Genomic DNA, 14,423 nt, shown 5'->3' on the forward strand with positions numbered 1-14,423 from the left:
AAAAATGTGGTAAGGAAAATTTCAAGAATGCAGTTGTGCAGATGGCTTAAAAAAAAAAAAACAAAACAATGAGTATAAATGAAAAGGGTCTTCACAGACTAGAATGTGTATGACTAAGATAGGGAAAAGTGAAATAAAAATTCAGACAAGAAAAAAAGGAAATTAGAATCACCAAGAAAAAAACTGTATAAGAAAGTCTAAATATGAAATAAAAATATGACTAGAAATAACTGATAGTTTCAAAAACAGAATTAACTTTTTATTCATTTTCTCCTTTCAATTGCCCAGGGTCCACAACATAAACCTACAGGGAAAAACATTATAAACCCAGAAAACAATGCTTGGCCTGACACTGAATAATATTACTTACCTATAGTAATGTAAATGCTACACGCACGCGCGCACACACACAGAGGAATATTATTCGGCCATAAAAAAGAATGAAGTTTTCCATTTACAATGACATGGGATGGAGCTACAGAGTATAATGCTAAGTGAAATAAGTCAGAGAAAGACAAATACCTTATGATTTCACTTATATGTGGAAGTTTTAAAACAAAACAAACAAGCAAAGGAAAAAGAGACAAACCAAGAAACACTCTTAACTATAGAGAACAAACTGATGGTTATCAGAGCAGCAGGGGGTGGGGGAAATAGGTGGCAAGGAGGAAGGAGTATACTTGTCATGATGAGCACTGGGAGATGTATGGAATTGTTGAATCACTGTATCATACACCTCAAACTAATACAACACTGCATGTTAACTACACTGGAAGTAAATAAATATGAGAGAAAGAAAGAAAGAAAGAAAGAAAGAAAGAAAGAAAGAAAGAAAGAAAGACGTGCTAGTGAGGATATTGAAAAATCAGAACCCTTGGGCACTGCTGATGGGATTGTAAAATGGTGCAGCCACTGTGTAAAACAGTAGGGTGGTTCCTCAAAAAAAAAAAAACAAAAAACAAAAAAAACACAAAAAACAAAAAACAAAACAAAAACTGAACATTAAATTACCATCTGATCTAGCAATTCCACTTCTAAGTACCTACCCCCAAAGAACTGAAAGCAAGGACTTGAACAGATATTTGTATACCAATATATATTGCAGCACTATTCACAGCAGCCAAAAGGTGAAGACAACTCAAATGTCCACTGAAGGATGAATGAATGAATGAATGAAATGTTATATATGCATACAATAGAATATTATTCAGCTTTAAAAAGGAAGTAGGGGCCCCTGGGTAACTCAGTTGGTTGGACATCCAACTCTTGGTTTCGGCTCAGGTCATGATCTCACAATTCTCGAGTTCAAGCCCCATGCCAGGCTCTGCACCAACAGTGCAGAACCTCTTGAGATATTCTCTCTCCCTCTCTCTCCCTGCTGTGTGCTTTCTCTCTCAAAAAGAATAAACTTAAAAAAAAAAAAAATTTTTTTTTTCTTTAAAAAAATAGTAAAATTCTGATACGTGCTGCAACATGGGATGAACCTTGAAGACAGTATACTAATTAGTGGTTAATTAATGGTCAGTTAAGCGTCAGACTTTGGCTCAGGTCATGATCTCATGGTCCGTGAGTTCGAGACCCGCAGTGGGCTCTGTGCTGACAGCTCAGAGCCTGGAGCCTGCTTCAGATTCTGTGTCTCCCTCTCTCTCTGCCCCTCTCACACTCATGCTCTGTCTCTCTCTCTCTCTCTCAAAAATAAAGATTAAAAAAAAAAAAAACCAGACACCAAAAAGATAAATATTGTATACTTCCACTTACATGAGGTACCTAAAGTAATCAAATTCATAGAGATAGAGAGTAGAAAGAATGGTGATTGCCAGAGGTTAGGGGAAGGGAGAAATGGGATTTAGTGTGTCATGGGTTAGAGTTTCAGTTGGGGGAAGATGAAAAAGTTCTGGAGGTGGATGGTGGTGATGGGTGCACAACGATGTGAATGTACTTAATGCCAATGAATTGTACACTTAAAAATGATGAAAACGGTAAATTTTATGTTATGTATATTTTACCAAAAACAGGGGAAAAAAGAAAAAGAAATAAGTATACAAACACAATAACATAAACCTTTTCAGTGCTGCCGAGGCTCTCTCGTACCCTCCTCTAGTCATAACCTCCCACTTCCTGCTAAAGGAACTAGTCTGACTTCCATCATATCTCATCTTCCGGTAACTAAACATCTACTTTGTGTCTGGCTTCTTTCACTAAACATTCTATCTCTGAGATTCATCCATGTTGGTATGTGTATTGGTAGTTTGTTCCTTTCTATTGCTGAAAAAAATTCCATTGTATGAATATATCACTACTTATATTTATCTATTCACCTATTTTTGGACATTTGATCACTTCCATTTTTTAGCTATTACAAACAAAGCTTTCATATCTCAAAGGCAAATATGTAGGAATGGGACTCCTGCATCACTGGATAGATGTCTGTTTAGCTTTGCAGAAAATGCCCAACAGTTTTCCAAAGCTGTAGTGCTGATTTACACTCCCACTTAAAACTTGGAGCAACGGGAATGTTGAATAATAAAAATCCATTTTTCCCTTATTAATACACGTTACTCAATGCTACACATAAGACAGAGTATTGCACTCTTTGCCTCAATGCCTCGGTTCTTCAACAAGGATGCCATGTGGATTACTTGTACTCTACCCACAGAAACTTTAATTCAATAAGGGCAAGATGGCAGGGCAAAGACTTCGGTCATTTTTAAAAAGACCATCTCTTTAAGTGATTCAAATTCATGACCAGTTTGAGAGCCACCCTCTCAAAGGATGGTAATTATAATGCTTTTAATCACACAAAAATAAGCTAGTCATACAGCTTAGAAATAAAATGGAGTGGGAGAGAACCGGATTTTAGCTTCATTTTGTGAGGGCACTAACTCGGGTGACAAAGCTCCTCACCACTCTGGTTTTATTTCTCTTACCTTAGTTACTTGAACTGCATCATCCATCACCACCACTCATTGGAATTCCATAAATACCTTTTTGTTTTTTTGGTGTGCCACCTGCAACTAGCAAAGAAAAAAAAAAAACAAAACACCTTTAGAAAGACAAAACAGTCCTATTTAAACCCCTGCATTGTTCCCAGGGAGAGGAATACACTCTAACAAGGTGTCTCGTAGAGCTGCGTTGAACCCTGCAGGAGCCACAGGACAAAGCTCCATCTTAAACAGTTCAGATTACTGAAGAGTTCATGAGAACTGAATTCAATGAGAAATCAGGTCCTTCCAGGGAAGGCAGGAGCATTTCTCCCTTATCCCCAAACTATGACTTTTCTACTGCACTGTCCTTCTAGGGAACATCTGGCAATGACTGAAAATACTTTTTGATTGTTCTGTTTGGGTTTTTTTTGTTTGTTTGTCTGTCTGTTTTTAAGTACCCCAGGTAATTCCAATGTGCAGCCAGGGCTGAGAACCACTTCTCCATCCACTTTTCTGGATCTCATCCTTTTTTCTCCATCTATCTCCAGCCTCAGTTCTTTTCAGAACCCTAGATCTATGTATACCCTTGTTAGTCAATGTACACAGACAGTGAGACTTTCTAATCACTGTCTGACTGAATAAAATCAATTGGAAGAGCCAATTCCTTGATATAGCAGAACTTCCTACTCCAAAGACGGAAAACAAAACCTTGTGGCAAATTAAAGGGACACTGCCATGATTTCATTTCCTACTGTTAATAGAGTCACTGCCAGGAAGTTTCATGCTTACTATAGCAACCAATGGTCTTGCTATTCACCAAGTTTCAGCCTTTTTGCTTCCTCAGGAAGTAGATGGCAAAATCAGGCTCCTGATCTCTTTTTTAAAGAGGAGCTGCCATTTAAAAATAGAAATTAATAAATGAATATGTAAAAAGTAGTTTTAGGTTTGGCTGACACCCAATATTTCTGTATATTAAACTCAATCTTTAAAGCACAGAGTCATCTATTTTATTTCACAATACAGCAATCTAGAAAATGTACTAAAACTCTCCAGTTATTATAGTAACTGGATAAATGCTAACATATTTTGAGAAGCTTAGCTTCTCAAAAGAAGCTAAGTAAACAAAACTGCCAGTGGCATGAAACAAAGTATGAACCAAAAGCTAGAGTTGTGGGGCACCTGGCTGGCTCAGTTGGTTAAGTGTTCAATTCTTGGTTTGGCTCAGGTCATGATCTCATGGTTCGTGAGTTCAAGCCCCATGTCAGGCTCTGCAGTGGCAGTGAAGAGCCTGCCTAGGAATCTCAATCTCTCTCTCTCTCTCTCTCTCTCTCTCTGCCCCTCCCCCACTAATGCTCACTCTCTCTCAAAATATATAAACTTAAAGAACAAATCTAGGGGCTCCTGGGTGGCTCAGTCGGTTAAATGTCTGACTTCGGCTCAGGTCATGATCTCACAGTTGAGTTCGTGACTTTGAGCCCTGCATCAGGCTCTGTCTGTGCTGACAGCTTGGAGCCTGGAGCCTGCTTCAGATTCTGTGTCTCCCTCTCTCTCTGCCCCTCCCTCACTCACACTCTCTGTCAAAAATAAATGAACATTAAAAAAATTAAAAAATAATAACGTAAAAGCACCAAAACCATAACAAAAGCATAAACACTCTAAAAAGAACATACGAAAACAGAACTAAATGGCACTTACAGAATAAAATAGCCATTGAAATCTAAAATTTTATAGACAAGTAAACCATTAGAGAAGACACAGCTGAAGAGAAAATTAATAAACCTGAAAATATATCTGAAGAATTTATGCAAAATGCTGCAGAGAGAAATAAACATACCCTGACCTAGAAAAATAACTGCAGAGCTAAAAGTTGTAAAGCTGATTATAAAATTTATATAGAAATGCAAAGAATGAGAATAGCCAAAACAATGTTGATAAAAAGAAAGTTGGGAGAAATATCTGAGTTCAAAAAGCAAGACCACTTTATGCTTTCTCCCTATAATCCAAACCATCCCAACAAACTTCTTTTAGAAAACTGGGAATTATAAGAAAGCTTTGTCAACCTGATAGAAACTGTCTCTGGAAAACTTAAAGCTAATGCCACATTTAATGGTGAAATATTGAATGCTTCCTCCCTAAGCTCAGAAACAAGGCAAGAATACCTACTTTTATCACTTTTATTCAACATTATATTGGAGGGTCCTAGCCAATGCAACAAAGTAAGAAAAATAAAAAGGTATCTATACTGGAAAAGAAGTAATAAAACTGTATTTATAGAGAACATGATCTTATAGATAGAAAACCTTAAGGAGTCTACAAGAGTTAGTAGAAACAGTAAGTTTATCAAGGTAGCGGAATATAAAGTCAACATAAAATAAACAGATGCAGGGGTGCCTGGGTGGCTCAGTAGGTTGAACGTCTGACTTCGGCTCAGGTCATGATCTCACGGTTTGTGGGTTTGAACACCACGTTGCGCTTTGTGCTGACAGCTTAGACAAATAAGCTGTCAAATTCTGTGTCTCCCTCTGTCTCTCTCTCTGTCTCTCTCTGCCCCTCCCCTGCTCCTCTCTGTCTCCCTCTCAAATATGGATAATAAAACCTTAAAAATTTTTTTTTATAAAAACCATATACATAATAATCAATTGATGAGGGAGCATGGAACAAGCTGAGGGCAAAATACAGGCTGGCACACACCCCCCACTCACCAGGTGGAATATGTGTGATGCTCCTCAGACACTCTTGGCTACCCAAGAACAAAGGAAAGGGGTTTAAGTGCTTGCCATGGTAATGTGGGAAACTAAGGCAAATTAAATTCCCTTACTGCCTACAGCCCATTGACAAGTCCTTGAAACCGGCAAAGTGACCTCCCTCTAGGAGCTCAGTTGTCTGGATGAGGACACTTTGCTAGGGGCAAAAGAGAACTTAAGCTTAACATTATCCCAACCTCGAGGATCCTGTAAGTCTACTTCCTTTATCTCAACTGCCCCAAGATATATGCTGGCAATCATACTCCAAGCTTATGCCCCAACATACATCTGAAGGGTCTCATGACTGAGGTTTTATTAAATGGTAATAAATGGCATTTCCCTAGCAACAGCTAGCCCCTCAAGGTCCTGGAAACCTTGCTTCCAAAATTCCTTAGAGACTTACTCTATCCCTGACCCCCTCCCAACCTGAGGGTATATAATGAGTTACCTGCCACAACCTCAGTGCAGCTCTTCCTGCCCATGGGTCCTGTCCCCATGCTTTAATAAAATCACCTTTTTGCACCAAAGACGTCTTCAAGAATTCTTTCTTGGGTGTCGGCTCTAGACTCCACAAACCTCCCCCCTCATCTGAGATACAAAACTTCATCCTCAATTGTATCTTTATATATCAGCAGGAGCTGAAAATTTAAACTTCTTAAAGTACCATTTACAATAGGATTTTTAAAACACAAATTATTTAGGGGTAAATATTAACAAAAGATGTGCAAGACCTATACTCTGAAAACTACGAAACACTGCTGAACTTACAGAAGACTTAAATAAGTGGAGAGATATAATCTGTTCGTGGACCAAAAGACTTGATGCTGTTAAAATGTCAATTCATCCCAAACGAAACTACAGATTCAATGGAATCCCAATCAAATTCTCAGGTTTCTTCATAGAAACTGACAAGCTGATTCTAAAATTTACATGAAAATCTAAAGATCTTAAAATAGACAAACCAATTTTGACAAAGAAAAAAAAGGTCAGGAGACTACCTGGCAGGGAATAAGACACTATGCTATGGGTATGCAAACAGACCTAGAAATCAAGAGAATAGGCTAGAGAGTTCAGAAATAGAATAACAAATATATGACCAGCTGATTTTCTACAAAGATGACAAGATAATTCAATGGGGCAGAACAATCTTTTCCACAAATAGGGCCAGAATAATTGGATACACAGACAGGGAAAAATGAACTTTTGCACTCTATTCTCATGCCATACACAAACATTAACTTGAAAGGATATTAGATCCAGACCTAAATGTAACAGCTAAAGCATAAGAACACGTAAGAGAAAACTTCACAATCTTGAGACAGTGTATTAATTTTATATTACTAAGTAACAAATTACCACAAAATTAGAGGTCAGAAGTCCAACTACAGCATGGCTGGAACTTCTGCTAAGGATCTCACAAAGATAAACTCAAGGTATCTACCAGGCTGTTCTCATCTAATGCTCCTCTTTGAAGTTCACACAGTCGTGGCAGAATTCAGCTCCATGCAGTTGTAGGACTAAGATCCTTCTTTCTTTGCTACTTCTCACCCAGGAGCCATTCTCAGCTGCTAGAGGCCATCTGCAATCTTTGCCATAGAGACCTCTCTCCATCTTAAAAGCCAGCAGTGAAAAATCTCCCTCTTACTGAATTCTCATGTTTCAAGTCTTTTGACTTCTTTCTAGACCCAGATTTTAAAGGTTCATGTGATTGGACAGGCCTATCTGTATAACCTCCCTTTAGCTGACTCAAAGTCAACTGATTAATACTTTAATTACATCTTTAATACCCCTTTTGCCACGTAATGTAACATAATCACTGGAGTAAAATCCCATCATATTCACTGATCTTGCCCACACCCACAGGAAGGAAATAATACAAGAGTGCAGGTTGCTAAGGTCCCTAAGGTCTTCTTAGAATTCTGCCTACTACAGATAGACTTCTTAGACTGGATACAAAAAAAACACGAATCTAAAAAAAAAAAAAAAGCAATAATTTGCACTTCATCAAAATTACAAATTTCTAACACTTTGGTAAACACCATTAAAAAACAAAAAACCAGGGGTGTCTGGCAGGCTCAGTAGGGGCAGCATCCAACTCTTGACCTTGGGGTCATGAGTTCAAGCCCCACACTGGGTGTAGAGATTACTTAAATAATAAAATTATTTTTGTTTTTTTTAACATTTATTCATTTTTGAGAGACAGAATGTGAGTGGGGGAGGGGGAGAGAGGGAGACACAGAATCTGAAGCAGGCTCCAGACTCTGAGCTGTCAGCACAGAGACTGACCAGGGCTCGAACTCAGACTGCAAGATCATGACCTGAGCTGAAGTTGGATGCTTAACCGACTGGGCCATCTAGGCGCCCCATATAATAAAATTATTTTGTAAATAATAAAATTCTTTAAAAAGTATTAAAAAAAAAAAAAAAACCAAGCCACAGGCTAAGAGAGAACATCTGTAATACGTATATATAATTAGTGGCTATATCCAGAATATATAAAGAACCCTTACAACTCAAGCATAAGATATTACTTACTACCAAATAATCCAACAAACAATGGGCAAAGGATTTAAAATGACACTTCATAAAAGCAAATACACAATTGGACAGTAAGGACATAAACAGACACCCATCACAGGGAAACACCATTAGTCACTAGGAAAATGCAAATAGAACCATAATGAGACACCACCACAAACCCATAATGGCTAAAAAGTAAAAGGTTGACAATGCCAAATATTGGTGAGGAGGTGGAAGAAATGAAACTCCAACACAGTACTGATGAGAATATAAAGTGTAAAACTATACGGGACGCCTGGGAGGCTCAGTCGGTTAAGCCTCTGACTTCAGCTCAGGTCATGATCTCACAGTTCGTGGTTCAAGCTCCGCATCAGGCTCTGTGCTGACAGCTCAGAGCCTGGAGCCTGCTTTGGATTCTTTGTCTCCCTCTCTCTCTGCTCCTCTCCCGCTCATGTTGTCTGTCTCTCAAGAATGAATAAACATGAAAAATAAAGATTTTAACACATGTTTCCAGTAGCTTTTTTTAAAAGTTTGTTTTGAGAGCTAGCACACGAGGGAGGGAGGGGCAGAGGGAGAGGGTGAGAGAGAAAGAGAATCCCAAGCAGACTCTACACTGTCAGCTCAGAACTCGATGTGGGGCTCAAATTCACAAACCATGAGATCATGACCTAAGCCAAAGTCAAATGCTTAAATGCCTGAGCTACCCAGGCGCACCCCTAGTAGCTTTATCCATGAGGCAATCAAACTAAAAAAACCTAAGTGCTTATTAACATATGGAAAATACAGTATATTCACATAATGGAATACCACTCAGAAAAAAGAAAAAAGGGAAATGACTACTAATATACCTAACAACATGAATGAATGTCAGAAACATTATGCTCACTCTTCCCCTAAGCAGCCTGAGGTGATTTCTGAAAATGGTTTGCTATTCCCTTGACCCAGAATACCCTGCAAAATGATGTAAATCAAGAGGTTCAAATCTTCACGTTCACTTTAAGAACACACATGATGGCTCAGGCCATCAAGGGTTACGCATCTGTGAAAAGCCAACAAGTATCTGAAGGATGTCACTTTGCAGAAGCAGTGTATCATTCCATTGCTACAATGGCAGAGTTGGTAGGTGTGCCCGGGCCAAACAGTGGGGCTGGATACAGGGTCGGTGGCAAAAAAAGAGTGCTGAATTTTTACTACACATGTTAAAAATGGTGACAGTAATGCTGAACTTAAGGGTTTCGATGTAGATTTTCTGGTCACAGAGTACATCCAGGTGAACAAAGTCCCCAAGATGTGGCATAGAATCACAGGGCTCATGGTTGGATTAACCCATACGTGATTGCTCCCTGCCACAGTAAGATGATCCTTACTGGAAAAGAGCAGGTTGTTCCTAAACCAGGAGAGGAGGTAACAAAGAAGAAAAAGATATCCCAGAAGAAACTAAAGAAACAAAAACTTCTGGCCCAGAAGTAAATTATGCATAAAATAAATGATTCTAGTTTTACAACACTCTAGAAAAGAAATCTAATCTATAGTGAGAGAACAGATCCCTAATTGCCTCAGGCCCAAGAAGGGTATGGAGAGGAATAACTGATGGGCACAAGGAAAATTGTGGATGTTAAAGAAATGTTAGGTATCTTCACCATGGTGACAGTCACTTAGGTAGATAAGTTTGGCAAAAACTCATTCAACTGTATAAGAAAAAAGGTATGTTTTATTGTAAGAAGATTGATTATACCTCAATAAAGTTGATTTTTTAAAAAAAACTTTAGAGATCATTGAATAGAAACCAAAACCTTCTCTTTTTTTAAAAAATTTTTATTTATTTTGAGAGATGGCATGAGTGGGGGGAGGAAGCAGACAGAGAGGGAGAGAGAGAATCTCAAGCAGGCTCTGCATTGCCAGCACAGAGCCCCATACAGGGCTCAAACTCACAAACTGAGAGATCATGACCTGAGCTGAAACCAAGAGTCAGATGCTCAACCGACTAAATCATCCAGGTGTCCCTCAACAAAGTTGATTTTATTTTTTAATGTTTATTCATTTTTGAAAGAGACAGAGAGAGAGCAGGGGAGGGGCAGCGGGAGAGGGAAACACAGAATCCAAAGCAGGCTCCAGGCTCTGAGCTGTCAGCACAGAGCCTGACACGGTGCTCGAACCCATGAACTGTGAAATCATGATCTGAGCTGAAGTCAGATGCTTAACCAACTGAGCCACCCAGTTGCCCCAATTTTAAAAGATAATCTCATTAATGTTTGATATACTGAAGACATGCCTGCAATACAATCTTGCCAAACAGTCATTCATAATAAACCCAACATACAATGCAAAAGATGAGATAAAACAGAAGCTAACCACTATTTAAAACTCTACGTATTGGTGTTATATACCAATCTTAATAAAGAAGCAAAACACATCATCTCAAAGCAGGAAAAGCATTTAACAAAATCAGACACCTCCTCATCACAAAAACACTTACGATGCTCATAGTAGACAACAACACTGTGCACTATGCAATTTTTATGTTTGTGATCTCACAAATCCACAAATTTACCTACTTTTCCATAGATTCACCAACCACTACAGGTGTTTACCTTAGTACTTTCTAGAGTGACCTCATGTACAGATCGGCAAATATTCTCTTCTTTTTCCTGGATATATCTTTTGTTGTTGTCGTCGTTTTTTAAGTAGGCTCCACACCCAGCGCAGAGCCCAGTGCAGGGCTGGAAATCACAACCCTGAGATCAAGACCTGAGCTGAGACGCTCAGCTGAGTCAGACGCTCAACTGACTGAGCCACCCAAGTGCTCCTCACTGTTGATTCAGTAATACTAAAGTCCTAGCCAGCAGCACTATAATATATGATTGAACAAAGCTTGTCTAATGTGCGTGTGTATGCACACACACACACACACACACACACACAAAGATGGATGCATGTGTAAGGACACACATATGTTTGTGTATGTATATACACGCATATATTACCCAGTTCTGTCCACTGACAGGGCCTAGGGGCAGCAATTCCCCAGTAGAACAACCATACACCTACCATCCAGGCCTGGTTTCTAAATACATTCTCCAATAAAAGGAACCAGGACTCCTTGGTGAAATGACTGGGCTGGGGCAGGAAAAGTACAGGAAGAGACTGGAACATCTTGTGCCAGAAAGTCAGGAAGGGAAGTAATCAAAGAATGATAGAATATGTCAAAAGGATACAAGAGCCAGGTTGAAACCAGGGGCATCCACTAGCCAAATATGAGACAAATTCAGCATCAAAGTAACATATTAATAGATAATAATTCACTGAATAAAACAGAAATGCATAAATACATATTAATATAAATTAATAAACAAACAGGGAGAAAAGGATTTTCCTTATGTCACTGGATGAATGTTACGGAAATGATAAAAGTAGAAAAATCATCATTTGGCAACTGCTGCAGCAATAATCCAGCCAAGAAATATCAATGAAGCTCAAACTAGTAGGGTAAAGTTTGAGAAGGGAGATAGGAAATGAGATATTTACATGGTCTCAAAGTGCTTCCTCCTCATAAAGTACTGACTACAAAGGAAAGAATAGGTAAATTTACAGCAGAGAAAACCAGCAGACCCTATTTTAATCAAGTGATCACGATTAACATCATAAGAAACAAGGCACATGGAAATTGTGTACCTCTGACAGAACAGAGTAAAAATACAGCACCATTTATGTGGTATTCCTGGCAAAATGCATATTCTGAATCTAACCATGATGAAACATCATGCCCAAACTGAGAAATACTCAAAATAATTAGCCTACACTCCTCAAAAATATCATGATAATCAAGTCAAAGGCAAGATAACAAAATGTAATATGTGTTTCTGAACTGGATCCTTTTGCTCTACAGGTTCTTATTGGGACAACTGGTAAAACTTGAATGGGATCTGGGGATTAGCTGGTACTACTGTATCACTGTTAAGCTCTGGATTTTAATGGGTGTATTGTGGTTATATGGGAGAATGTCCCCATTTGTAGGAAACACACACTAAAGTATTCAAGGCTGATGGAGCATCAAGTGAGCAACTTACTCTCAAATAGCTCAGAGAGGGAAAAGGCTCTTTGTACTATTTCTGCAACTTATCTGTAAACTTAACATTATTTCAAAATAAAAAACAAAATGCACATATTAACAACAAAGAAGCACACACCAATGTCTCAGGATTATAAAAACATAGTTCTTCAGTAAAATTTCTAGATAGAAAAGTACACTATTATCCTAACTTTTTATAAGCTTTTCTAATAATATATCTCATTTTCACAGCACTTCCAAATAGAAATTTCTGTGATGGAAATGTTCTACATACACGCTGCCCAATACAATAGCACATATGGCTGATGACTATCATATTGGAAATGCAGGTCTAGAGAATAGCAATAAAAGCCATAAAAGGTTAAAGGGCTTTTTCATTAAAAAATTAGTTTTAATATTAATTAAATTTTAAGACAACTTACTTTACTTTTTCTAAACTTGCTGACAGACTGCCTGTATTTTTAAAAATTCCCTATCTTCTAATGTCTTTTTTTGTTTGTTTACTTATTTGTGTGTGTGTGTGTGTGTGTGTGTGAGAGAGAGAGAGAGAGAGAGAGAGAGAGAGAGAGAGAAAGAGAAAGAGAAAGAGAAAGAGAAAGAGAAAGAGAAAGAGAAGGGGGCCAGGAGGGAAGGGAGGGGCAGAGAGGGAGATGGAAGGTCCGAAGCAGGCTCTGCACTGACAGTAGAGAGCTGATGCGGGCTCGAATTCACAAATGATGAGATCATGACCTGAGCTGAAGGTGGATGCTTAACGGACTGAGCCACCCAGGCGGCCCGTCTTCTAATTTCTTAATCAAGTCTGAACTATCTATCAGAAGTAATCACCTACCTATCTTTGGTTTAAGGGCAGTTTTTTTTGTTTGTCTTTAAACTGCCCTTCCTTTTAGTATACAACTCCTACTGATTCATACTCCTATCTTGTCAACTTTTTGAAGTATATCTTTCTAAAATCTAGGGACATGTACATGTCCACCCAGTATTCCCAATTTTGTCTCTCACAAAGTTAGATCACAAAGTCACTTTCTCCCAAACTTGTAATTTACACTTTACTTTTACTTTCTCTCATACTCATCTTTCGCTATGTATAGCTGGTACACTGTATGTTAACTGCTATTACAAGTTCATTTCCTGCCATGCTCAGGGTAAGGTTCCTCCTGATCAGATCAGCTTATTTCAATTCCACATGAAATATAATCATCACTTAGCCAATCATTCTAGTATTTTAAACCAAGATCTAAAAGCCAAAATCTAGGGGCACATGGGTGGCTCAGTCAGTTGAGTGGTTGACCCTTGGTTTTGGCTCAGGTCATGATCTCATGGTTTGTGGGTTTGAGCTCCATATCGGGTTCTGTGCTGGCAGCATGGAGCCTGCTTGGGGTTCTCCCTCTCTCTGTGCCTCTCCCCCGGCAGCTCTCTCTCTCAAATAAATATATGCTTTTTAAATAATAAAAGCCAAAATCTAGTTTAATGACATCATCTACATAGACCACAGGAAAAGAAAACTGCATGCTTTAAGCGCATCAAATTCCACAACTCTTGATTTGAAAAGAAAACGCAAAGTAAAATTCTTCTCCTTGTGATTCACCTTGGTAACAGAATGCCTTGAGGGAATGCAATAGCAGTCACCCACCTATAAGGAGGTTCCGTTATTGTTCTTGACTGACTTAATTCAGAACTTGGAAGAAGAAAAAAAACTGGCTTGTTTACAATAGGCCCATGAAGTTAATACCTATGCCAAACATCTTTAGAAACATTTAACAAATCTAGGAAAATCAAGAATTCTACCAAAGACAGGATTTTAAGAGTTGATTTAGAAGAATCCCTCCATCCCTCTTACTTCTATTAGTAACTATTTAGGGGCCCCTGGGTGGCTCAGTCCGTTAAGTGTCCGACCCTCGGTTTCAGTTCAGGTCATGATATCACAGATAAGTTCAAGCCCCAAGTCGGGCTCTGTGCTGATAGGGCAGAGCTTGCTTGGGATTCTCTCCCTCTTTCTGGGCCACTTCCCTGCTCTTACTCTGTCTCTTTCAAAATAAATAAACAAACATTAAAAAAAAAAAACTATTTAAAACAAAAATAAAATTAAAAAGCAATTCAAAATCCCTAATATCAATATTATTTAGAAGATGCATAATAGAACAAATTTCCATCTTCATTTGAAAAAGC

The 14,423-nt window shown here is 38.5% G+C and overlaps 1 protein-coding gene across 3 annotated transcripts in view; it reads right to left on the reverse strand.

Moving 5' to 3' along the window:
- The window catches only part of PTPRA (protein tyrosine phosphatase receptor type A), a 159,507-nt gene that overhangs the window by 112,024 nt on the left and 33,060 nt on the right, over positions 1–14,423 (reverse strand). Inside the window, exon 2 of one of the 3 annotated variants that reach the window (XM_060613624.3) lies at positions 2,928–3,008. The exons of 1 other annotated variant lie outside the window; for it this stretch is intronic. In XM_060613624.3, the coding sequence (XP_060469607.1) occupies positions 2,928–2,954 (27 nt within the window). In that variant the 5' untranslated portion in view covers positions 2,955–3,008. Of the gene's footprint in view, positions 1–2,927; positions 3,015–14,423 lie in introns of all 3 variants that reach the window. One more of the 3 variants, XM_060613616.3, reaches the window with a different exon arrangement.

Source organism: Panthera onca, chromosome A3 (genome assembly GCF_046562875.1).
Source record: "Panthera onca isolate mPanOnc1 chromosome A3, mPanOnc1 haplotype 2, whole genome shotgun sequence".
NCBI lineage: Eukaryota > Metazoa > Chordata > Mammalia > Carnivora > Felidae > Panthera > Panthera onca.